Source organism: Carassius gibelio, chromosome B3 (genome assembly GCF_023724105.1).
Source record: "Carassius gibelio isolate Cgi1373 ecotype wild population from Czech Republic chromosome B3, carGib1.2-hapl.c, whole genome shotgun sequence".
In the NCBI taxonomy this organism is placed as follows: Eukaryota; Metazoa; Chordata; class Actinopteri; order Cypriniformes; family Cyprinidae; genus Carassius; species Carassius gibelio.
Genome location: NC_068398.1, coordinates 43,915,641 through 43,942,441, shown reverse-complemented (window position 1 = coordinate 43,942,441; position 26,801 = coordinate 43,915,641). Strand labels below are relative to the sequence as shown.

General features: G+C 41.4%; 1 protein-coding gene and 1 long non-coding RNA gene across 4 annotated transcripts; both read right to left on the bottom strand.

Moving 5' to 3' along the window:
* Position 1: 1 nt before the first annotated feature.
* LOC127953046 (uncharacterized) lies at positions 2 to 4,000 on the bottom strand. Its single transcript, XM_052551940.1, has 13 exons — positions 3,917 to 4,000; positions 3,768 to 3,833; positions 3,403 to 3,474; positions 2,817 to 3,188; positions 2,648 to 2,749; positions 1,643 to 1,875; positions 1,388 to 1,566; positions 1,119 to 1,212; positions 683 to 1,033; positions 462 to 579; positions 243 to 334; positions 52 to 101; positions 2 to 17 (listed from the first exon to the last, which is right to left on the bottom strand). Exons 4-13 carry the CDS (start codon positions 3,157 to 3,159, stop codon positions 2 to 4), a joined length of 1,578 nt encoding a protein of 525 aa, XP_052407900.1. The 5' UTR covers positions 3,160 to 3,188; positions 3,403 to 3,474; positions 3,768 to 3,833; positions 3,917 to 4,000.
* Positions 4,001 to 6,151, bottom strand: LOC127952740 (uncharacterized). Of its 3 annotated transcripts, none has more exons than XR_008153034.1 (5): positions 6,072 to 6,151; positions 5,001 to 5,069; positions 4,600 to 4,658; positions 4,245 to 4,358; positions 4,001 to 4,033 (listed from the first exon to the last, which is right to left on the bottom strand). It is a non-coding gene; the product is annotated as an uncharacterized LOC127952740 (long non-coding RNA). The 3 variants fall into 3 exon arrangements; XR_008153035.1 differs by having other exon boundaries at positions 4,011 to 4,041; XR_008153033.1 differs by having other exon boundaries at positions 4,001 to 4,358; positions 6,072 to 6,150.
* Positions 6,152 to 26,801: the final 20,650 nt, after the last annotated feature.

The following is a 26,801-nucleotide window of genomic DNA, read 5'->3' as shown; positions in this document are numbered from 1 at the left end:
CTCACATCAGTGACCCACTGTTGCAGTTCCTCATCAGACCTTTGCGTGCACTTCTTTATAGCCGCAATGTCCTCCTTGACTTCCTTTGTCTTTTGGATAGTCTCAAAAGAATAATTAATGGAAAGTCACAAAAACCTTCAGCAATACTGAAAGTATTAGATACTTGGTATGTACAACTTATAAGTGGACTTTAGACAAATTAAATTTAACCTTCATTGACGAAATCTTTATTTTTTACTTACCTTCAAGTACCGTGTAGACAAGTACTTGTGCAGGTTTCTTTTTTTGCGCTCATTCCATCCTCTGGCATGCAATGTGATCATATCTACTCGTGCTGTAATGATGGAGGCATAAATGTGCTTTTCAATTAGTGGTTAGTCACAGAGTATGTTGAATAAAAAAAAGAAAAAAAGAAAAGCTGTCTTAACAATACATGAGAACTGTAAAAAAGGACCACTCACCAGCCTTACTCATGTATTTTGTAGTTAGAGCCACACGGGACAAAAAGCTGTTCACTTGTTCAACTTCTTCACCAATTGTTGTGCCTGCCCCTGTTTGATTTTTGCCACCCCACTGCACCTACAGCATGCACACCAAATGTCCAAACTAAAAAATATCAAGTTCATGGATATCAAAATGGTTAAAGGCTTAGTTACCATATTGTTCAAGAATATACATTTACCTCACATTTTGTAGAGTGCCCCTTTGCATGCATAACTGAGAGAAATGGCTTCATCTGAGTCAGGTTTTGCATTTCTGGGAATGCTTGAGCCACCTTTTGAAGATAGGGCCAATATCGACACATGATGTCAGTGCAGAAGAACTTGCAGTTTGTTTTTGTGGCCAGTTCCTTCTGCAGAAACAGAGGGTATGCAAATATCTCGCCCCTAAACATGTTCAACCCTCTAAGCAATATGCTGTGCCTGCAAACTGCCACCTCTAGGCCCTCTTCATCACATTTAGTGTTTGTCTTTTTAGAGGTCTCCCTGGCTGCAGCCCATGTTGATGTTCCACAGATGCCTTTTCCATGTACCTGTAACAGTGTCATATCAAATATATTCACAAACTAGAGCCTGATTCACCGTGTACAATCCCAAATCTTTTGACAAATATCTTACTGGGATGGTCTTCTCACGAACACAATCAACAAATGTTGCTACATCTTTGTCATTAGCCAGAAAAACTCCATCAAAAAATGGTTGTTCCTCTGTCCTACAGGAAGATAAAAAAATAAAAAAAATAATACATTGCTATGTGTACTGTGCTAGACTAACTGAGACTTGTTACATCACGTGTATATTGTTGCCCTCTTGTTGGTCTGATTGCTTCTATTGTTCTTCGGATGAAAGCGTCTGCCAAATTATTAAATGTAAATGTTATAATATACCCCTTTGTTTTGCTGAATCTGTATAGTTTTCTGTTTCCGTCTGCAGACACAGCAACTGTATCTGGGGTGCAAGCTGGGCAAGAGAAGTGATCAATGCCGCAGAGTTTTTCTCTTTTATGACGACAATATGTCCATTCAAGGAAAGCTTTTTGGAACACGTTGCCACAAATGTTACCACTCTGAAATTATAAAAATTTGAATACAGTGACATGCCAGTAAGACTTGCATAAATGCGAATTACTTTCCAAGTCTTACCCTTCCAAATTGTTGTGAGCGCTGTTGTAACATTTTCACAAATGCTTGTCTTGAAAGCCCAGGTGCAGTGATCTTCAGGTCCTCAAACGACGTGAAGAGGTCTACCTTGTATATAGTTTGAAACTCGACAGTGCCTGGCCAGTAACCACTAAACAACAGGTCAACCACCTCAGGTGTCCATGATGCAAGACAAGCTCTGCAATTCATCACTGGCAGGAAGACGTCATAGCGACCTGCAAAGATTTCAAAAGAAAATAAATAAGTAGTAAACACACTTTGGCTGTGTTTACTCTTGGCATTAACATGCGATCACCGTGATTTGCTCAAGCAGATCGGATAATATGCCAATCAGGACACGGTGTGTTTACACCTGTCCACATCAAGTGGCTTTTGTATCTGGATAACAGATTGGATCTCGCATTCCAGAAAAAAAAAGAAAAAAGATTGCTTGTAGGTCTATTCTATTGGGTGCAGAGGCATTTCGGTTGAAACAAGCCCCATAATCACAGCCTAATGGAGCAATATCAGACTCATATTCTTAATAGAATCTCAATATGATGACGTCAGGCTAGGGTTCTGGAACTTTAGGGTGCGAAAGCAAACATTTCAGTATATTTGCGAATCTATGTATTTCGCACATATCTGTATTGAAAAACCACACAGCTATGTGCACCAATTCCTAGAGAGAGGAGGTGGAATAAAGACAGTGGGTGGGTCTTGGGTCTTGGGTGACGTCCACCTGTGAATCCAGAACCGATGGCTGTATTGCGTTTACATTACACTGAGATACGAGTCCTCGACTCCCTCTGAACCTGGACACACTGATCGGATAACATTGCCATCATAAATGCGTTTACACTCGTCTTTTCTATGTGTATGTGGACAACATCCGGATACAGGTCGCATGTTAATGCCAATTGTAAAGACAGCCGTTGATACTTTTCAGACATCAGTCAGCAGGTTAAGCCAATAGACAAATACAATACGAAATATTGCAAGTCATACCATTTATACAGATGAGCACAACAGATCGTCCAGCTACAACAGCCAGGTTTTGAGGGTCACAATCACAAATTTTGTCTGGTCGTGTAATGGGCAGCAGACACACTAGATGAAAGAAAAAATATATTAACTAAAATGAAAACATGTTTCAATGCTTTCAAGTACTTCTTACCTTGTTCATATATGACATTTTGGCCACTGAGGCCCTGCACAGCAGTTGATGGTGGGAGAGGTTTATAGAATCCATCTATAAGAGTCTCTCGGTTGTGAAAAACAAGATGTTGATGTGTAGAAACGTCACACTGGCCACAGTAACGGGGTTTCGGGAAACAGTCCTTGCACCTGATGACTGCTTGTTTCAAGCTGCAGTGATCACAAGGACCATAATGCACACAGTCTGAAGCAAGCAAACTGTCAAGGAGTTTTGGCCTTGCTTCGTCCCAGCGTTCTTCAGACAAGGTTTGCCTCAATGCCCAATCATGAGATGCTGCTGATCTGGGTTCATCACACTCCATTGCATTTTGGAGTTGCTGTAGTTGTAAATCTTGCAATAAAAAATAAAATTAGATTACAACTCCTTACCTGTTACAAGCTCGTAAACCAAGTGCACAAACTCACAAAACATTAAACAAGTAATATCTCAGATATTTGTACATTTAATATTTATCATAAAATGTTGGCACTTTTGTTCATTCAGAGGGACTTCGTGAAGACAGTGATACAGTTCCGATGGTTAAAAACATTTAAGGTAAACTTACCAATAATCTGTTGTGCATCTACATCTCCAAAATGTTGTTTGGAAGTTGAGGCTTCAGATGTGCTTGCAGTTTCTAGAATTATACAATTTTAATGCAGTATCTTGCATTCAAACAACAGAAAAGATGCAAATCAACATGAAATGGGATTACTTATAGGGAACAGAGAGGGGAACTCTTTTCCACTGTAGAGCAGCTCATATGAAAATGTATTTTACAAAATTACCGGTCTGTTAGTATAGACAGACTTCAGGGTATAAAGTCAAAGATATGCACTGTATTAATAGGCAATATTTTTTTAGCAAACAGTATTTGGTTGAACACATTAAATACAATAATCCTACATTAAATCAAAAACAATTGCTTACCGAGCTCAACTTCTTGAGGGTTACTTGAAGAGACAATGGTTGAGGCAACTGGTTTTCCAGATCGGTCTAGAGTAAAGTAAACGGAAAAAATTATTTGATTTACACAATACTTATTGAAAAATCAAAGGATCTAAAACCTCAAACCATACCTTTCTTTGGTTTGCGCTTCTCATAGACCAAGAATCCTTCTTGGTCTCTTTTTTTCCACCTAAGTTTAAGATCAATCTTTTTTCTTTTTTAGGTGGTGTTTTGACCGCTTCCTCACTCTGTATTACTCAAACATAAGAGGTAGAACAATGACTCCGAACTATATACATTTTTAAGAAATAATAACATGATTCAGAATATCATTTATGGAAGTTGCAAAAAATACAAACAGTGGTATAGTAACAAATTCCAATGATCCATTTTCTTTTCCCACATTAGTGAAATACTGATTGATGCAGAAAGCATGCTACATAGTTTTATACAAAATACCTGCATCTCCTCCAAATCAGCCATTATTTCCTCAAGATCACAGTGTAATTCCTCCTCCATATTTTTCTCTGTAGGCTGATCAGATGACTCTCTCAGTCATTTATTTTTTAATACCTGAGGACCATAAAAAACAAAGTACACATAAAAACAAATGAAAATAAATGGGTAGTGGTTTGCAGAGGATTTCACATCCATGGTTAAGGTGGGAAACAACCTTGATGAGGTTTTCTTTCCCTACCCAGGCAATGCTTAAATAAATGTTTTCTATGCAAGGTAATTGGGTGCCGGTAATGCGTTGGTGATGCAAGTGTTTAAGGTCCGAAGCAGAGCAACCGCCTAGCATTAATCAACTCACCTGTCTGCGTTGTACTGAATGAGGCAGAGCGATAGTGAGATTACAGATGATCTTCAAATCTGTTAAAATAAAGTTTTGAATTAATTTATGAAAACAATACATTTATAAGAAAATACAGGGTCAGTGACGATCTGAAAAATAAATCAACGCAACTTATTTTAGTAAGAGAACTGTAACCAAATTGCTATATAAAACATAGAAATTCCAGGCAAAGTAGGCTCACAAAGCCAAGAGCAACATTTGTTAGAGGTGGTTGTGCTGTTGCAGGGAAAGTGGAAACATCGAACTACATTAAAGCTGCTACATTAAAATGCATGTACAATATATAAATAAATGTAGTAATACGCATTCATATGCAATTATGGCTATGGCACAAGTTGCTGCTGCATGGAAAGACTAACCTCCTGTTCCTTGATAGGCTAAAAAAAATAAAAAACTTTACTCTTCTTCCTCTTTGATATGACTGGAACCTGCAAGCACATGTTAAATTGTTTGTTAATATAAGGCATTTGGCTACACGGAAATGTAGTTTCTTAGTGTAAGAACAAAAAATATTAACACCATGTTGTGCATAAAAAAAGAAAAGAAAATACACGTTTGTACGCACAGTATTATGGCATCACGTACTTAATTGGTCGACAGCATAGACTGTATAAAAACATGGACGTAGTGTCAGTGACGTCACCCGTAGACACCTGAAGTGTGCAGAGAGGCCCGTCGCGACTCTCCTGGACAATCAAAAATGGGCAGAAAGGCGGGGGCTACTTGCTGAAGCCACGCCCACCCAGCGCGATGGCAGTGTCAACAGCGGCAATCCCCCAGTCACTCAAGTGGACACGCCCTTAATTATGCAGAACTTTACTTCTTAATATAATTTAAACGGATGAGTTATAAAAAAATTCACCCCCTTCACAGTTGTCATGAAGGGCAAAATTAGCTATTTTGGCCAAAATCATTTTTTGAACCAGGCTGTAAACATGTTTTTTTCTGCTGTAAAGTTGGGCATTTTAACATGGGGAGTCTATGGGACTGACTCCCTTTTTGCCGCCAACTCAAGCGGCCAGTCGATGAATTGCAGTTGTAGTCACTTCCTTATTGGCCTCACGAGAAAGAGCGGGAGGTTGGCGCTCGAGCGACAGTTTCATGGGATCTGTAGTTCTATACGACACAGATTAAGCATTCAAAGTAATGCAATATCTCGCATTTATTTGCAAATATGGATGCGCTCCTAACTGGCGATATGATGATAGTGTGCCGGGGTTCTGAGGATGTAACTTTATGAACTTCAGCTAAATCACCCAGGCATTCGCCTGCATGTCCTACCGACGTCATAAGCACACACATGATTCTAACGTTACATTTACCATTAAAGCACACATGATTCAGTAAAACAACACATATCACTAACATTTATCACAAAAATAACACCAGTTAACCAGTTTTAGGATAATGGGATATACTAGTGTACATACCTCTGCTCTTACTGTCGATCACAATGTCATGCAGTCCTTCTCTTTAGCGACCCCAGTGGACATTTGTGTTTCAAAACTGTGGCAATACGTACCAGGTGGTACATATTTGTGGCGCTGCAAAAAAGTGTGCAGAGGTACGTATTTCCCATGAGACCAGGTTGATTGATTCGAAGCCTTGACACAATTTGTCAAATTTGCTTTAATTGTTTAATTGCTTCACGAAGCCTCAATCTGCCCACCACTAATGCTGGGTACACACCAAAATATTTTTGATATCTTATAAGATTTTCAAAGTGCGATAGACCACAAACATGAGGATAAAAAATCCTAGATTTAACCGTTTTGCTCCTATAGTGTGTGGTGTGCCATGATGTGACAAAGACAGCACACCACACACGAACAGATTTTCAACCAGAGTCTTGACTGTGAGCACGGGAACTCTCACAAATTCTTGTGAAACTTCAGAATAAGCATTGCGGATGATATGCGGGAAGAAATTGCAATGATAGTGTTTGGAATGATTTTATACACGACACGTTGTATAGACATTCGTGCTGTTGCCACAAATCAACAAATCAAATCAAGCTGATCCTCCATCTCTGCTGTCCACATCAATTTCACTTTGTTCTGCATCATGACTGCTTCCGTCTTCCATAATCTCGCTTTCTGATTGGATATTGTTTCGTTTCACTTGATAATCTTCAGAGCATGGGCGCGTTTGTCCTCGGGGTTCCCTCCACACATCAGGATTTCTGATCGTAAATATTAAACATGTTGAATATTAATGATTTGCGATCGGGGCGGTTCAGACATTCTTCAAATCAGGTTCGGACACTCTTAACACACCTCATACCAATTACAACGTGCAGTGTCTTTTGCAGTGTCTCCCTGTCATAAACCCGATCTTTCCTACATCAGAACCGGGTTGAGTTTTGCTGCTGGCTCAGAGTAGCTGTACTATCGGCACTATTGGTGAATTGGTGTGAGGCTCCTTGACTGGCACGTATGTTTACCAGTTGGCAACAAATGTATATTTTAATCACAAACTGTTACTGAATTTGGTTTGTTTGTGTACGTCAGGGTTGTAAACGGCTTCGTTTGCACTGGTATCTGCACCAGCCCCTCCTTTCCCTGCCACGCTGCTGTTTTGTCTCAACCCACTTATGTTTCGACTGTAGACTGTTTATCCAGTTCACTCCAGACTCTGAACGCCTCTACGCACCTTCCAGCGCCAGGATCTGTTGCCCAGCTGGGTGTCTGGCAGGGCTGTATTTGAGTGATTGTGACACGGACAATAGCTTTGCCTTTCTTTGGACTGACTGTACTCCTTAATGTGTGTGGAGATTGGGGTCTGTTATTTGTTAAATTTATGATTATTATTATATATTTTTTTGGTTAATTTAGATTTCTTTAAGTTCTGATAAAGACTTTCATTTTTGTTGAAACTTTGATTTGTTAATTTTTGGTTATTTTTGTTAGGCTCTAGGCAGCTATTAAGTCTCCTTTGCTGCCTAGATTTGCCTTAGATTGAAGTTGTTTTTCATTTATTTTTGGTTTATTGATCAAACCTTTGTGCTTTCTGTATTTTGGTGGTTTAACTATTGAGCTAGTCAAATCCTATTCTCGGGGTGAAATTCCCCGGGTGGCGTTGCCGGTAAAACAAAATAAGTCCCACTCGCCACATGCGTCTCCTTTTGTGCAGATATTACAAATATTGCAAATGCTGAGGAACCGTACTAGGTAGGGTTGTGGAGTTACTGATGCTATGAGGTGTTTAATCTTTAAGGATTAAACTGCGGGTCATTTTAATAAAGTTAAAATATAAAAACAACACAAATGTATTGGTTAAACTACAATAACAATAAAATGGCACAAAAGGAGCAAATTGCTTCAACATGAAAATATTTACAGATAGATATTAAACCTGTTGCAATCAGTCATATCTTTGAAGTTGTTATGCTTGTTATAATGTCATACGTCACATGATAATGTTAACAAGGTGGATCACATTCATACTCAACAAGATTTGGCAGTAGAGTACAAACTCTTTTAGCGTTCTGTAAGTACTTATTGAAATGAAGTACCTACTCATTGACTATGTGATTTTTGGATGCAGCCACTATTTCCATTTAATACTGTAAAGCTGGTTTGACAAACACACACACACACACACACACACACACACACAAAGTGCTGTATAAATAATGTTGACTTGACTAACTTTGTACTTTAAAAAAGTATTTGAAACATCTGCTAAATTAGAAATATAAAAAAATTAAGAAAACAAAATCTACTTTAGCAAGAAATTAGCATTATAAGCAAGAAATTAACAATATATACAGATTCAACAGAGAAACCCACCTGTCAGTGCAGATACTGGTGTAAAATACAGCTGTATACTGACACCTATTCATCATCATCTTTTCCGCCAATTTGCTAAATTTATGACCATCAGTGGGACAAAATAATGCAAAGTAATGGTAGTCATTTGCTTGGCCAACATATTTATTGCAGTTATAAATTCTGCATTTTCACCATTGTCATTGCTTGCAAATTTCCCAACAGATCACTAATTACAAAAAACTAATTTAAAGCATGAAAGACTGAAATATTTTCTTGTAAAACACAAATGTTTTATTTATTTTTTTACTATGAAAAACTATTTATTACAGCTGTAGTATAGACATCTTTGATTAACAGTGTATGTTTTATGTGTTCATTAGAACAATGTTCATTATCATATTTTTCAGGACACAGACAGCAGATTGTTTCAAGTTTGAAAAAGCTCAGTAAAACTTAACTTTCCCTGCTTTAAAGCTTTTGTGGCTTTAAATGAGTTTTAACCACTCTTCCAGGGATCAGTTGCCACTAATAGTTTATCATACCCACTGTCCAGCAGGAAGCGGATCTGCACTCCAGGCGCAATGGTCATGTTGGATTTGTACTGATAAATATCAAAATACTGAGCATCTTCCACCTTCTTTTCAAACTTTGTAGCATACTGATATGTGTCATAGTTCTCACTTTTATCTTTTGAAGTTTTGTAGAAACCCACCCATGAGTTGTAGAAGGTTTCTCTCCAGTTTTTGAAGGTCTTCTTCATATAAAGCCGAGCACAAGTTTTACCGTCCTGAGTGAAGAGCTGCAGACCAGCATCATACTTGTCTATTTTAATAGGGACGACATTGTTAGCATCATAAAAGTCTGGTTCATAAAAAAAATCTGGAAAAGACCATGTCTCTTCTTTATTACTCTCCCAGGGTGTAGTTTGGGCTAAAACTTTGTCATAATTTTTGTCCAGCAGGAAACGGATCTGCACTCCAGGCGCAATGGTCAGGTTGGATTTGTACTGATAAATATCAAAATGATCTGTACCATCCTTCATCTTTTCAAAATTCACAACATACTGATATGTGTCATAGTTCTTACTTTTATCTTGTGAAGTTTTGTAGAACCCCACCCATGAGTCTTGAAGAACACTCTTCCAGTTGCTGAAGGTTTTCTTGACGTAGAGTCGAGCACAGGCTTTGCCGTTTGCCGTGTAGAGCTGCAGACTAGCATCACACCCCTTTATTCTAATGGGGAGCACTCTATTAGCTCCATCAACCTCTGCTCCATACCAAAGTACGTCTGAATAGTACCGTCGCAGTCGGGGTCGGAGAGCAGCATTCAGTAAGACAGAGGTCTCTAAAGACCCATCTGATTCATTGATTTCAACACTTTGTTTGATGTCCTGCTCACGACATTCATTACTATCACTGGAATAAGTGTTTTGGCAAATATCAATGTTTAAAGTAGATGTTTCGAATACGTTATCAGGTATATTCTTCCATATGAGTTTTGAGTAGCCTTGTGCAGTTGTTTTAATCTGTAGTTTAATTGCCTCACATTGGAGATCGAGTGTTTTGCTTGGGGGATGAGATTTGGACAGCTACTGATATATCCTACCTGTTGAATAAACTGATTGCATCTATCCTCTTCTGTATTACAAGTCAGTGATCTACTGCAAACATCAGCTTGTCTGATCTGTGAGACTAGCGCAGGATCAATCTCATAGGTGTCAGAAGGATTAAAGTCATTCCTGCCTCGGTTATGTGCTGTAACATACAACCTGGATATCCTGTTTTGCCTGGTTTGGTCCAAAGAAACAATGAGCCTGTCCACGTTTCTTTCTGGCAAATAGCTATTTCTGTAATGCCTCCACACAGAATCTGGCAATTCACTTGCTCGAGGATATCTTTCTGTATTTAGATCACCAACAGAATAATAGCTCTGTCCAGAGCTCAATGAGGGGAGGAGGGGAAGAGGATCTGTGTTTCCAAAATAATGGAATCCATAAGCATCTTCAGTAGGAAAAAAAATCAAACGCATGTTGTTTTGGTCCAAATTTACGTTTTGTGCAAACCAGAACAATAATTGGAGTCCATGACGTGGAGAACGGTTGGCATACCTGGTGTTTTTCAGTTCTTCGATACTTGTAAGTTTTTTCACAGAAGAGACACTGGCCAAGGAGAAACAGAAGAACAGGAACCAGAATCACATGGCAGCCATTGCTAAATCTTAAAGAAAAACGAAATGTTGTAAATCAGACTTTTAAGCTGTGAACAGAAAATAGAAAGTAAATTTTGTTTTTTTAACCTCAATGTAATATTTCTATAAACGAAGTAAATGTAGTCCAGAATCAGATTGTCTAATCTGAATGCATGTAATTTCTTTGAAAACAGTGTCTGTACCTCAGACTGAAGGTCCTCAGTGAAGAGCCTCTGAATCCTTCACATCTGTTGGAGGTGTATTTATACATTATGAAGGAGGCTCTACTTCACAGACAGGGTGTGTCTACAACAGACAGATAGCAGTTGTAGCCTCCTTTCCACCACAATTCTCCTTCAGTAAAGTTATCTTTGGTAAAGTTTTACTAAATGTGGCAAGTTACTTTTACTCAAATATTACACAAAACTCATTGTACTTAACAGACAAGTTTGTGAACTCACTTTCTAGTTCCCAGCATGTTTTGGTTTCAACTATTAAAGGAGAGTAAATGTACAAATTGCATGTTTTTTCACTCAAGATTAATATAAGGGGAACCATTGTGCCCGATCTGTTAGTATTCAATGTTCTGTTATGTTGAAATGTATAAAATGGTTAGTTTCATTGCTAGATTCTGATTGGTCAGCAGGGACAGCTGGGACAGCTAACCAATCACAACACAGTTCCCTTTCGAAGGGAACTTCGACAATACGTCAACGACGCTATGGGGAACGCCTCAGGTGTGACAGGTGTCTGAAATCAAATATCAACTCACAGCAATCATGCTGACCGGCGACAGCCGTGAATCATCAGCTTGAATGATGAGCGTGCGACCTGGATATAAAAAGGGCGCCTTGAAACCATGACAATATCCTTTTCGTCTCCAGGGACTGTTTTGTCTGATTTAAACGTCTGCTTACAGCGAAGAAATGAAACGCACATCTAAGGCAAGTCCTAAAAGTTTTGTGAAATGTGCTGACCCGTGCCCAAGATATTTGTCGCCGGGTGACACTCACGAGATGTGTGTGTACTGTTTGGGTGAAGAGCACGCACAGGATGCTCTTGAGGGAGCGTCCTGTGCAAATTGTGAGCGTTTTCCTATGAGAACGCTCCGGTCTCGTCGGGCTCTCTTCTCGAGGGAAGAGAGTTCAGGGTCTGGTCCTCGCGGATCGGGTCCCGCTCGTGCCGAGGCAGAGCGGCGACGCGCTTCATGGGGCTCCCAGATGGAGCTCGCTGACAGTCTCGAGAGGGGCGTTAACCTCTCAGACGCGTCATCGGCTGACGAGAGGGAACTGCAGGTGGATGACGGAGACTTTTCTCCTACTAATACTGCAGCGAGTGCTCTTCAGGCCGGGCAAGAGATGGCTGAGGAAGATGATTTAGATCCTCAACCTCGTCAGCCATCCTGCCCCGTGTACGCAGAGCTGGTGGAAGTTATGGAGCGCGCCACTGACAAACTTCAGTTGCCATGGCGGCGCGCTCAGGGAGAGATCGTTCGCGGTCGCTTGGATGATTGGTTTCTCCCTGAACATAGACCACCAGCTCAGCAGAGCCTTCCATTCCTTCCTGATCTCCATTCAGAGATCGAGAGGGCATGGAAGAAACCGTACTCTGCCCGTATTCATCGACATCAGCGGGGCAACTTCGCTGATGTTGAGGGGATCGGTGAGTATGGTTATGTGTCGATGCCGCCCGTTGAAGAGACGATTGCGAACTATCTCGTTTCTGGGCGGGTGTCGACACTAAAAGCTCTGACTCTGCCATCCAAGCCCCTTAAAGCCATGGCTCGCTTGAATGGCAGAGCGTACACGGCAGCAGGTCAGGCTGGTGCTGCCCTTCATACCATGGCAGTGCTCCAAGCCTACCAAGCTGACCTGCTGCAGGATCTTGACCAGGGGGCAGGGCTGTCCCCTGAGGCAGTCGCTGAGTTGCGCCGGACCACAGATTTGTCCCTCCGGGCCACTAAACAGACGGCTGCCGCAATCGGCCGATCGATGGCGGCGATGGTGGCCACAGAGAGGCATCTGTGGCTCAACTTGGCTGATATCGGGGAGAGAGAAAAATCCCTTTTCCTTGATTCACCAGTTTCGCCTGCTAAACTTTTTGGCACCTCCGTTGAGGCGGTGGTTGGAAAGTTTAGGGAGGCGAAGGAGCGCTCAGCTGCATTTAAGACCTGTATACCTCTGAGATCCGGGCCCCAGCCCAGGCAGGCGGGAGGACCTGGTCCGTCTTGGTCTGAGGACCGTAGGCAGGACCAGAGGTCTAGTGTCACCTCTCGTGCCCCCCCTCCATGGAGGAGTAGGACACAGAGGAGGCGGGCCTCCCGCAAAAAGAGGGACTTAAGGGAGGTCATTCAGCACAAGCGCTGCAACGCTCAGCGGAAATAGGGTTTGATCTCCCTGGAGGGCCTTTTTCTACCAGCCCTCTCCCTCTTCTTGACTCCCCAGGCGTTTACGTTACACCAGCCCTGGGGATGGGCCTTATGATGAGAACTATGTTCTGATGGCCCACCGTAGCAACTGGTTGATGTGAGCGCCTCTTTTAGGCATGTAAAAGTGGTGGACCCCAGATTCATTGAGAACTCTCTGGCGAGTCTTCACTCCGCACGCCGCAGGTGAACTTTTGGTTTGTAAAATTCTGTGTGTATAACTAACACTGATTGTATTTCTCTACAGACCCTGTTCCCTGTATAGACCTAGGGGGTCATTCTTAGAGGAGCAGTTAAAGTATGGACTTTAGGGCCCTGAAGCCTCCCCCAGTTGGTGGCTAGAACGAATTAGGAAGAAGCTCAAAGAAGATTTGGCTTCTGTGCTGAGTATGTGATGGCCTTCCTGTCATAACATTTTATATGCGTGGTGGGCCACCGCTCATTTCTGTTTAGCCTCAGGGCTATTAGCCACCCAGAGGGTAGAGTAGTTGGTCTTCCTAAAAAAAAAAAAAAAAAAAAAAAAAAAAACATGATATTCTACTGGTATCCCAATTATTAAATAACTCAAATCAAATTTTAACTTATGACGACTTCACAAACTTTTTTGCTTTAGGTTTAGACTGACGCTGGCGCTTCAGATAGATCTTCAGATAGATGTCCTGCCTATCGGTTTGTGACATTGGTATCCTGAGTACTCGCTCCCCTGAGCTCTGTTGGGTTTCAGTAGGTTGAGTGTTTTCACGGCCTCTCAATCAAGTAGGCTGTGGCTCCTCCGAGCCCTCAGGTAGATCTATGCTTGTAGGTCGGCCCTCATCCGGGCCGCCTCTGTAGCTGGCCTAGGCTATGCTAGGGATGTTGGAGGCGTGTTGCTTAGTATAGCTGCCACATTCATTATGTGTTAGGCTTCCTCCCCTTGATTTCAGCCTCCTCCCTTAAATGGGAGTTGTTGGCCAAGGCCCGCCCCTTTCTCTGCATTCAGGGGTGATAGAGTAATGCAGGGTGGTAGCTGAGGTAGGATCAGTCTGGCAGGGTTAGGCCATCTTTCGCTCTGCGAAGTGAGAGTTTGTCAGAGCCTGCTGAACAGAGATGTTTTTGGGCCTCTAGAGCTGGCTCCACTCAGCCCGTTGAGCTAATCGCTCGACCGATGGGTTCAAGTGGGTTGGCTTGCAATTTAGCCCCCCCGCTCCCCTAGGCTGGGCGCAGGACAAATCCCTGTCACCCTTTGGAGCCACTTGCAGGCCTGCTCCCTGTCTAACATTGCAGGGGCATATGGTTGTTACTCCCCCGCTAACTCAGGGTAGTTTTGAGTAGTCCATTCTCAGCTCTGTATGTATCTACCTCACACCACGATGGCTCCGGTTGAGCAGGGAGTTCTAAACTACATTTCATTCCGGTTTTTGAACTCCGCTCCCTTTGAAGCCAGAGCATTGCCATGGGCTGACGCCTATGCATTTAGTAGGTAGGCCCCTAATGGGGCCTCCACTAGGCAGAGTGGCGTATGTTGTACTCCCCTGCTATAAGGGTATTGCTATTTGCTGAGTACACTGCCTCTGGCAATGTGATTAGGTACCAGGATGCTGTAGCAAACAGATTTCTGCCGCGAAGGCTGCACAGTTGGGTAGTAGGCCCCCAGCAGGCCTCCTTGACGGAATAGCCCCCAATAGGGCTCCTAGGCCAGCTCACCTTCGGTGGTTGGCCCTGGTAGTTCGGGCAGAAGGCTCACTGCTGATTAGTAGGCCTTAACAGGCCTCCTCTGAGGTGGGTCGCAACATTGTGGAACATACACTTGGACAAAACTATAGGAAAAGTTTTTAATAGTATGGTTCCAGCAGTGTTCGTTGAAGTAGCAGAATAGACTCGCTATCAGCTATCAGGCTCGACCAGGCCTCCCTGTTAGGCGAGTCCCCAGCAGCAGTTACATCCAGCTGATTAGACTGTTTCAGGTAGTAGGCCTCTTCAGGCCTCCCTGAAGGTGGGCTCCCACATTTTGTGGTGGTCAAGTAGTGGGCTTTACTAGGCCTCCCTGAGGGGTTAATCCCACATACTGTGGTTACTAGGTGGCAGGCCCCACAGGCCTCCCTGGAGTTGAATTCCCGCTTCTTTGAACTGTCAGGTAGTAGGTCTCATAAGGCCTCCCTGAAGGCAAAGCCCCAAAGACAGTCAACTGGACTGCCAGTCTGGCTAAATTCCTGCACTGTGTTTATCAGGTAGTAGGCCTCACTAGGCCTCCCTGAAGTTGAGCTCCCACATACTGTGGTTGTCAGGTAGTAGGCCTCACCAGGCCTCCCTGGAGTTGAGTTCCAAATGACTTTCAGTTTCCACTTAAGGTGGTTATCTGGTAACAGGTAGTAGGCCTCTCTAGGCCTCTCTGTAGGTGAACTCCCACATATTGTGGTTATCAGATAGTAGGCTTCACCAGGCCTCTCTGAAGGTGAGTTCCCACATACTGTGGTTGTCAGGTAGTAGGCTTCACCAGGCCTCCCTGGAGTTGAGTTCCAAATTTCTTTCAGTTTCCACTTAAGGTGGTTATCTGGTAACAGGTAGTAGGCCTCTCTAGGCCTCTCTGTAGGTGAACTCCCACATATTGTGGTTATCAGGTAGTAGGCTTCACCAGGCCTCTCCGAAGGTGAGCTCCCACATACTGTGGTGGTCAGGTAGTAGGCCTCTCCAGGTCTCCCTGGGAGTAGTTTCACGGTGATGCTGGGTTTTGTAAGCTAGTGGGCACTTACTTTCAGTTTAGCAGTCCTTATCAGGCAGCTACCGGAGGTGAGTTTGCGCCCTGGCTCTGCTCAAGTTTTTATTCTCTGCTACGGGTTCCCTCCTGGAACCTTTTTATCCAGCTACAGCCTGGTTGCCTACCAGGTAGATCTTATGCTCCCCTCACTGAGGGTCAATGTGAGTATGTGGTCTCCTGAGTCTGGTCAGTCGGTCGTAGGCCTCTCATGAGGCCTCCCAGTTAGATCAGTCCTTAGGCCCTCACAGGCCTCCTCAGTGTTTTTTGAAACACAAACACTGGGTAGATCCGTGGATCGAGTAGAGAAACTCCCCTCGCTGGCAAGGGTTGTAAAGCACTATGCTGAGTCATACTCTCCAGGATATCCCGTCTCTGAGATCCGGGCCGAGTGGTTCACTGCCTGCTCCGCAGTTCCTCGGGCTGGATGCCTTCCTAAAGGCAAGTGTCCAGAGGCTCTGTCTTCGGACAGACAGGAAGTGGCCAGTCTGTAGTGTCTTATGTAGTGACACCAGGTCAGGCCTGCCTGGTGGCATTTCAGGTGGTACATTCCCCTGAATAGTGACTGGCTGGGGTTCCCTCGGGTTCCCTAGCCACATTCCCTAGAAGGGACCCCTTCTAAGAAGTTGAAGTTGTGGTCCTAGGCCCTTGAGCAGGCCCAGGTAGACCTTTCACTAAACTATGTTTATGGAGGTTTTCTGTGGTATCATATAGCTTGGGCTATGACCATAGGCAGTGCTGTCACTGACAGCCCTGTGTGACCTGAGGGTGAGTGGTTCTAGCGTTCATTGAATTGCTGGTTCTGACAGTTGTCACTGCCATTGGGCATGCACTCCCTTTAGCATGGCGGCGTGGGTATTTCGTTCCCCATAGCGTCGTTGACGTATTGTCGAAGTTCCCTTCGAAAGGGAACGTCTCAGGTTACAAATGTAACCTTGGTTCCCTGAGAACAGGGAACGAGACAATACGTCTCCAAGCCATGCCTCAGGGTCTGCCTGCCAAACAGTCCCTTCAGACGAAAGGATATTGTCATGGTTTCAAGGCGCCCTTTTTATATCCAGGTCGCACGCTCATCATTCAAGCTGATGATTCACGGCTGTCGCCGGTCAGCATGATTGCTGTGAGTTGATATTTGATTTCAGACACCTGTCACACCTGAGGCGTTCCCCATAGCGTCGTTGACGTATTGTCTCGTTCCCTGTTCTCAGGGAACCAAGGTTACATTTGTAACCTGAGACGTTTTGTATTATTTACTTTTTTGCAGCTGTTAAATCAGCAAACAACATTCTTGTCTTTAATGAACTTATACAGGAGTTAGAAGTTCTCATACTTGAGAACACATAAACATGGATTAGACATGTATTTAAATTGTAGTAAAAAGGATGTGGCAGTTATAGGTCTATTGAAGTTTAATTCGAGATTTCATATAGATTTAATAGAAAGAGGCTTTGCAGTGTGATCATTAAGTTTACTATATGTAACACCCCCTTGCTCTAATTGGGAATTTTTCGGGTGATGCTCAGGTTCTTTAATATGATGGGTTGGACTGAATTACGGCTATCTATTTAAGGCTTATACAGCAATACAGCAGGTAAAATGAATCACCACAAAAACAACAAAAATTTAATCAGACTTGAATTTACTTGAATGTCAAAAAGGCAAAAAGGAAAGAAAAAAAAAGGAAAGAAAAAAAATATTATATATTAATATTCAAGGAGAACATCTGGAATGATCTTTCCAAACGTTACCAGGTACAATCACTGACATATAATGATGAATTACTATGTGACAATTAATCATATACACTAATGGTTATTGTCATTCACATTTGTCTCTAAATTTGTGTTGTTTGTCCTCCATTTTAAACTTAAGGATTATGATATCCAGGCAATCCTGGAGGAAGCCACTGCGTTAGATCCCAGATTTAAATCTAAAATGGACAGGGATGAAATCTGGGACAGGGTCAGGGCATCAGCAGTGGCAGCAAACACAGAGGCGGTTGAGAAGATATTTAAATTTGACAATGCCTTTAGCATATATCTGTTGTGTCAGACCTTTTCTTCCTGCTCTGTGGTTCTTACACTGTAAATTTCTTCTCAAGCTGTCAGAGCCAAGAGAGACACATGGGCAGGCAGAAGAAGAGGATAGAGAAAAAGAAGAAGAAGAGGAGGACCACATAAGTTTATTGTAGCTAATTGTGATGAATGATGATAGATGGCACTGGCAGGGATTATCACATTATTTCATATAAAACTAAAGCTCTTGGTTATGTCATTATTTCAGACGCCACCTGTAAACCAGAAAAAGAGGACAGCCCTAGAGGAACTTTTCAAAGAAGAGCAGCAGCGCCGTCTCCTCAGCCCAGAGAGTGGAGCAAGAAATCCAGCTTTAAGAATCCTTCCTCCCATTCCAACCAAAGACAGTGTCAAGAAGAGTGACACATTGTACACACCTAGTAGATACAGGCTTCAGGATAGCGAGAGGCAATGCAGAAAACACCCCCGAGTCCCAGAGGGCCAGGCAGGTAAAGAGGACAAAAACAGGAACACCAGACCGACTAGATGGGAAAAAATTAAGTAAACAAGGCAGGGTCAGAAAACTCGATAAGCAAGGAGAAGATATGAGCTTCAAACAATGCTTATGGTCAGACACAAGACAGCAAACACAAGGGCATGATAAAGGGAAGATAATAAGTGCAAAACAGGGTGCAGGTGCGGGAGAATACGTTAACAGGGATAACAAGAGGGGCGGAGAAAACATAGCGGAGATCGCGAAACACCTGGCGAGCCACCAAAACAAAAACCCATGTGCTCTAGGTCAACAAAAATCCTAAAACCCCACCGAGATCGTGACAGTATCTTATTTAGTATCAGGAAACCTTGATTGCATGTTAGCATAAAACTAACAATATAATTGGATTTTTTTAATGAACAATTTCTGAAAAATGGGACAGCAAGCTTCAAATCGTCCACAGCTGAGCAACGTGGGAGACAAGATTCTGCGTCAGAGCACACAAATTGAATGTGATGCACAAAGTTTCAGATTAAACATTTTCAAAAAAACAACCTGAATAAAACCATAGACGAAACTTTGTAAATAGTTAACAATAGGGTAGATTAGGCCCAGACTCTGTTCCTAAGTATATAATGTAAATTTGTTAACCCACTCTGTTAGAAAAAACAAACAAACAAATAATAATAATAATTTAAAGAGAAAAATAAGGTAAGGTTTGGTTCTCTAATACGGGACAAATCCTAACATTTACATATTCGTGAGGTTGCGCATTTGAAGCTTAACTATTATTTGTTAAGTAAAATAGGCTTTGTAGTTCACACATGTTTCAGTATTGACAGAAAAAAATCATGAGCAAAAATAGCCAAAAGTGGACCGCTGCTCACACCAAATGTCACGGTGAACGCTCTGTTTCCAGTGAATATGTGCATGAGGCACCAGCGCGAAACAGATAATACTATTTTTTTTGTCACACAGTAAAGGCATAATTAAAAAATGCTAAGTGTTAGCAGTTTTAAAAATCAAGAATATTAACTGAGTTAATAAGAATAATTTCTGAATGCTGAACCGTTCTCATTTTGTGAAGGGAGCCTGAAGATTTATTTATATTTTACCAAGAATGAACTGAAATGAAAACATTTAGCTTTTAATCTGTATATATACAGTATTGTTCAAAATAATAGCAGTACAATGTGACTAACCAGAATAATCAAGGTTTTTAGTATATTTTTTATTGCTACGTGGCAAACAAGTTACCAGTAGGTTCAGTAGATTGTCAGAAAACAAACAAGACCCAGCATTCATGATATGCACGCTCTTAAGGCTGTGCAATTGGGCAATTAGTTGAAAGGGGTGTGTTCAAAAAAATAGCAGTGTCTACCTTTGACTGTACAAACTCAAAAATATTTTGTACAAACATTTTTTTTTTCTGGGATTTAGCAATCCTGTGAATCACTAAACTAATATTTAGTTGTATGACCACAGTTTTTTAAAACTGCTTGACATCTGTGTGGCATGGAGTCAACCAACTTGTGGCACCTCTCAGCTGTTATTCCACTCCATGATTCTTTAACAACATTCCACAATTCATTCACATTTCTTGGTTTTGCTTCAGAAACAGCATTTTTGATATCACCCCACAAGTTCTCAATTGGATTAAGGTCTGGAGATTGGGCTGGCCACTCCATAACATTAATTTTGTTGGTTTGGAACCAAGACTTTGCCCGTTTACTAGTGTGTTTTGGGTCATTGTCTTGTTGAAACAACCATTTCAAGGGCATGTCCTCTTCAGCATAGGGCAACATGACCTCTTCAAGTATTTTAACATATGCAAACTGATCCATGATCCCTGGTATGCGATAAATAGGCCCAACACCATAGTAGGAGAAACATGCCCATATCATGATGCTTGCACCTCCATGCTTCACTGTCTTCACTGTGTACTGTGGCTTGAATTCAGAGTTTGGGGGTCGTCTCACAAACTGCCTGTGGCCCTTGGACCCAAAAAGAACAATTTTACTCTCATCAGTCCACAAAATGTTCCTCCATTTCTCTTTAGGCCAGTTGATGTGTTCTTTGGCAAATTGTAACCTCTTCTGCACATGCCTTTTTTTTAACAGAGGGACTTTGCAGGGGATTCTTGAAAATAGATTAGCTTCACACAGACGTCTTCTAACTGTCACAGTACTTACAGGTAACTCCAGACTGTCTTTGATCATCCTGGAGGTGATCATTGGCTGAGCCTTTGCCATTCTGGTTATTCTTCTATATATTTTGATGGTTGTCTTCCGTTTTCTTCCACGTCTCTCTGGTTTTGCTCTCCATTTTAAGGCATTGGAGATCATTTTAGCTGAACAGCCTATCATTTTTTGCACCTCTTTATAGGTTTTCCCCTCTCTAATCAACTTTTTAATCAAAGTACGCTGTTCTTCTGAACAATGTCTTGAACGACCCATTTTCCTCAGCTTTCAAATGCATGTTCAACAAGTGTTGGCTTCATCCTTAAATAGGGGCCACCTGATTCACACCTGTTTCTTCACAAAATTGATGACCTCAGTGATTGAATGCCACACTGCTATTTTTTTGAACACACCCCTTTCAACTAATTCAACTAATTGCCCAATTGCACAGCCTTAAGAGCGTGCATATCATGAATGCTGGGTCTCATTTGTTTTCTGAGAATCTACTGAACCTACTGGTAACTTGTTTGCCACGTAGCAATAAAAAAATATACGAAAAACCTTGATTGTTCTGGTTAGTCACATTGTACTGCTATTATTTTGAACAATACTGTATATATATATATATATATATATATATATATATATATATATATATATATATATATATATATATTATGTATATATTTGTGTGTGTGTCTGTGTGTGTGTAATGACTGTATAATAACGAAAGCATGCATAAGAGCCTTTGTGTAAAAGTCTTTCTTTTAATTTTTGATGTATAGACTATTGCCTAAGACTATCCCACATTTTGAAATTAACTCTTTCAAAATGGTTTTTAAGGATGTTACAATGTTATATTATAATGCTATTGTTGTTTTAATTTGTAAAATGTTGGTTTGTAAACAGAGATGAAAGGACAATTACATTCAGTTCGCAACCCATCCCTTTGCGCCACCTGGCGGTAGTTTCGCGAATGATTTTAACACACGACTGATTTGCACGGGACTGCAAATTTCCCTGCGGCAGTATTACCCAATCTGGTTTTCCACCTACTGCAGTGGTTCTCAACCCGCGGGACAGTCACAAATTTAAATGCGGCCCACCATACTGAGCACATAAAAAAAAAAAACTTTCAGCATTAAACTTGAGCATCAGAATGGACAATTTTTTTTTTAAGGGAGAAAAAAGAAATGTGGAAAATGCCAGCGAACAAGAATAGTCAGTTTCAGAAGTGAAGAAGAAGTGCTGGATTTTCAGTTTGCCCCGCAACTAACTTGAAGAAGTTCAGTCAAATGGAAACACCCATACTACGCAGCAATCATCCTTAATCAGAAAGAGAGAAGAGCTTTATTTGCTTTAATCGAAGAAATGTGGAAAAATATCTCTGTAGACAAACTCATACATTCGAACGTGCTTTCCATATTTGGATCAATAAGGCTACATTTGTGAACGCACATTTTCTTTTTTTTAAGACACACAGACAGGTGTGCATGGTCAGTAGGCTTCAAAAGCACAATTGCACATGTGCAGGCAGTGTGAAGAAGCTCCTTGCTATTCAAACCCAGGGTCTCCGCGGATCCTTAAAAAGTATTAAAACGTCTTAAATAAAATATAAGTTTTTTAAGGTCTTAAAATGTATTAAATTTTGCAAATTTTCAAAAAGTGGCATTAAATTTAATCTGGGCGGCATTAAATTTCATCTGGGCAGAATGAAAGAAAGATATCGGAAAAAAACTATTTTCCATGCTAACGTAATTTCACCAGCGCACATCCCTGTCTAAAGACAGCAAAAAGTAAGTAGCGTGTGCCTATAGCACAGGCATCATACTTCATTTAGGGGGCAGTGTTTTCCCCGTAGGCCTGTCATAGAAACAGACAAAGAAGTGTTTCAGCTATGAGCGTGACAGACGCAAGCCAAGATGGGGAAGTGTAGGTTTACGTAATGATAACTGGCTCGATGATGAGAAATATCGCGGCTGGTTACAAAAAATGTCGGAATACGAAGTGCGGTGCAGACTTTGCAAAAAGACGATACAATTGGGAACAATGGGCTGCAGAGCCCTTGATGCACATATGAAAGGGGAGAAGCACAAGCGCTATGCCGACAGTCAGGCAACAACTGTCCCCATTCAGTTGTTTGCAGCATCGGTATTTACTTCAAAGGCTAACGTTACACCCGCGTTGGTGTCTTTGGGTCCCAGTACAAGTAATGCCTTCGGTACATTTTCCCCAACCACTACACTGAAGGCCGAAATGCTGTGGGTTTTGCACACGATTAGCCGACATCACTCCTATACGTCCAATGAAGACGTGAGCACCGTCTTCAGGGCAATGTTCCCTGACTCGGAATGTGCAAAAACATTTAGTTGTGGCAAGGACAAAACCTCTTATCTTGCTCGATTTGGACTTGTTCCGTACATAAAAAGGGAACTTCTGTCAAGTGTGAATCAAGGCAGCTTCGTTCTCATGTTTGACGAAAGTATGAATAGGACCACCAAAAGCAAACAACTGGATTTGCATGTCAGGTATTGGGCGAATGACGAGAATGGTTCTCGAGTGCAGTCCCGGTATCTGGGATCACAGTATATGGGTCACTCCACTGCTGAAGACTTACTGGAAAAGTTCAAGGTAAGCCATTCAACAATCTAACAAATTAAGACAAGCACGTGATTTAAAATGTCAGTTTAATGTTTGTAAATGGGATAATAATTGTGTGTGTGTGTGTGTGTGTCTGTGTGTCATAAGGCAATTTTTCTGTATGTTTATGTTTGCACACCTTATCTTATGGTAAACTTACTTTATTTAAATATTTGACATACATAGGCTATCTTAATACAATTCTCTTGGTTTCATTGCTTTAGGAATAAGTTGGCAGTTTTTATAATGTTTGTGTTTTTCATATTTTTAGGAATGTGCAAAGGAACTAAATCTCAGGAATATGCTCTCCTTGTCAATGGATGGACCGTATGTCAACTGGAAATTTGTGAATCTCCTGCAAAAAGAGCATGCTGAGCAATTTGCTGGGACACAAATTGAAATTGTCGGAAGCTGTGGTTTACACACCCTTCATAATGCATTTAAGGGTGGTTTTGAATTGTGGATGGTGGAAAAAGTGCTTAAAGCACTTCATTTTCTCTTCCACTGTGCACCAGCCAGAAGAGAAGATTTCGCTTCTGCAACAGCAACCTCAAAATTCCCCTTGCCTTTCTGTGGGCATAGGTGGTTAGAAAATTTGCCTGCTGTTGAAAGAGCTTTCGAAGTTTGGCCCGCCATTGTGAAGTATGTAGACCTTGTGAAGTCAAAGAAGGTGAAGAATCCAGGGACATCATCATTTGACAGCATTTGTGAAGCCCAAATGGATCCCCTTCTACTGGCCAAATTCAATTTTTTCATGTCGATATCACGAGCCTTTCAGCCATTTCTGGCGAAATATCAGACGGATGTGCCTATGATGCCCTTCCTTTGCGAGGACTTGGAAAATTTTATCCGGGTAATCATTCACAACAACAGTAACAACAACACCACATGTCAAACACACACACAAATTAACTGAATTAAATTTTATTTTCAGAATCTCCTTAAACGCTTTATCAAGCGAGATGCCCTGCCTCTCACTCCGTACAAACTTGTTAGGCTTGATATTACGGATCAAAAACTCTGGCTGAGTCCAAAGGAAGTGGACATTGGAATGGGTGCAAAAGCTGTCATCAAGGTGGGACTTCATGTACATTCACTGATATCTTTAGATAGAAATGTGTCAAACAAATGTGACTAACTTTGAGTGTGAGCTGTTTTGATATGTACAATTGAGGTATTGTTAATCTTCTGCTTAGTGTTTGGAGAGATCATAGAAATTTGACAAGCCATGTTTTGTTGTTAGGAGCTGTCAGGGGCCAAAGGCAGAGTTAGTGACCTTGGTCTGCTTCAGTTCAGAAAAGACTGCCAGATTGTTCTTTCGAACATCTGCAAGAAGGCGCTGGATAAGTGCCCTCTGAAGTATTCCATTGTGCACAATATGATGTGTTTGGACCCAAAGAAAATGCACTCAAAGCCAGATGACTGTCTGCAGAAGATAAAAGCACTAATCCAGAAGTTTGTGCAGGACAAACAGTTGGCAGGCGGGATATCTGCTGGTAAACTTTAGGAATAAGAATAGATTAGAATAGAATGGAATATTAAATTGTGTTTTTATTTTGTTTTCAACAAGAATATTTTTAACACATGAATTTTAAAACCTTTTATCAACCAACCAACTCTTTTGGTTTGAAGTATTAGCCTGGGGTGTGTTCCCCAAAACCATAGTTGCTAACTAAGTTAGCTACTTTGTCAGTTGCAATTTCCCATTGCCAACCAACTAAGTTGTTAACTGGGTAGCAACTATTGTTAACTGGGAAACGCAGCCCAGCTTAACATATACCCAGAGATTTTATTGCACATTTCTGGTATCATGGGATTATTGGATTACAAGCTACTTTCTCATTGTGATCCTGTGTTGACATTTTTCTTCTGCATCAAATCTAATTACAGGTGATGTAATATCTCAGCAGTTCGAAAATTTCCTGCACACTGATGCCAAAGGATTGGACTTCATCTCCTTCAGTCCTTCTGAAGAATGCAGAGTTGATGTATTTTTGCATCAGAGAATGGGTGGATCTTATCCTGACCTCTGGGCATTCTGCAAAAATCTGCTGCTCTTGTCCCATGGGCAAGCTGAAGTTGAACGTGGGTTTTCAACAAATAAAGAGGTGGAGACCTGCAACCTAACTGAGGAAGGAATCGTTGCACAGAGATTTATATGTGACCATGTCAGAGTGTGTGGAGGAGTGACCAAAGTGCCTCTGACCAAAGAGATGATCGGTTACTGTGCCACAGCACGCACCAGGTACAGAGCATACCTGGATGAGGAGAGGAGTAAAAAGGAAAAAGATGACCGAAAGAAAAAAAGAAAGAATGTGATGGAGGAACTGGAGGATCTCAAAAGGCAGAGGAGATTATTGGAAGGTGTATGTGAGAGTCTTCAAACCGATGCTGACCAAATGGCAGAAAAAGCAGAATTCTGCTGGCACCAAAATGGCAACACTAATAACAAAGTCAAACACCCTGAGACGACGAGCTAAGGAAAAAAGAGAGCAGTTGGTGGTCCTGAATGCTGACATTGAAAAGAAGGCTACTGAACTGAGATGCGTAACGGATCAACAGTAAAAACTGTGCAAGAATATTGGGGTTCTTTGCTGTTGTTTGGACACTAATTCCTTTTTTTTACTCCATCGATTTTTTGGACTGTGTTTAACTTGTCATTTTCAATTTGATTTGTTTACACACTGCTTGTACGTTATTTACAGCAGTATTGTTGTAGTATTGAGAAGGCAGTTGCCTGACGTGCACTTTATTTACAGCAGTATTGTTGTAGTATTGAGAAGGCAGTTGCATGACGTGCACTTTATGTTGCTATATATGCACTGATTATTTGCACTGTTGCTCAAATACAAATGTGCTTTGTTAACCTGAACAGCTTTGTCGAGTGTCCTTTTATATATATATTTTTGCCGTGGTAATGGTCTTAATTTTAATTCTTGAAGGTCTTAAAAAGGTCTTAAAAGTCATTAAATTTGTTGATCAAAAATGTGCAGATACCCTGTTTACATTTTTAACACATTCTGTTTGCTTCGATAATTTAGAAGTTGAATCTGGTCTCGTTGAGATATATAGCCGAGTATCATCAGCATAACAGTGGAAACTAATCCCATATTTTCTAATAATATTACCAAGGGACAACATGTATATTGAAAATAGAAGGGGAGCTAAGACGGATCCTTGTGGCACTCCATATTTTACTGATGATAAATGAGATGACTCCCCATTTAAGTAAACAAAATGGTAGCGATCGGACAGGTAGGATCTAAACCATCTTAGAGCCTGCCCTTGAATACCTGTATAGTTTTGTAATCGATCTATGAGTATGTCATGATCTATGGTGTCGAACGCAGCACTAAGATCAAGACTAGAAATGAGATGCAGCCTTGATCTGATGCAAGGAGCAGGTCATTTGTAATTTTAACAAGTGCAGTTTCTGTGCTATGGTGGGGCCTGAAACCTGACTGAAATTCTTCATACAGATAATTTTTTTTTGCAGGAAGGAGCTCAATTGAGCAGACACAACTTTTTCTAAAATTTTAGACATAAATGGAAGATTTGAAATAGGCTTATAATTTGCCAGTTCACTAGGATCTAGTTTTGGTTTCTTAATAAGAGGCTTGATAACCGCCAGCTTGAATGGTTTTGGGACGTGTCCTAAAGATAATGACGAGTTAATGATATTTAGAAGCGGTTCTTCGGCTACAGGTAACAAC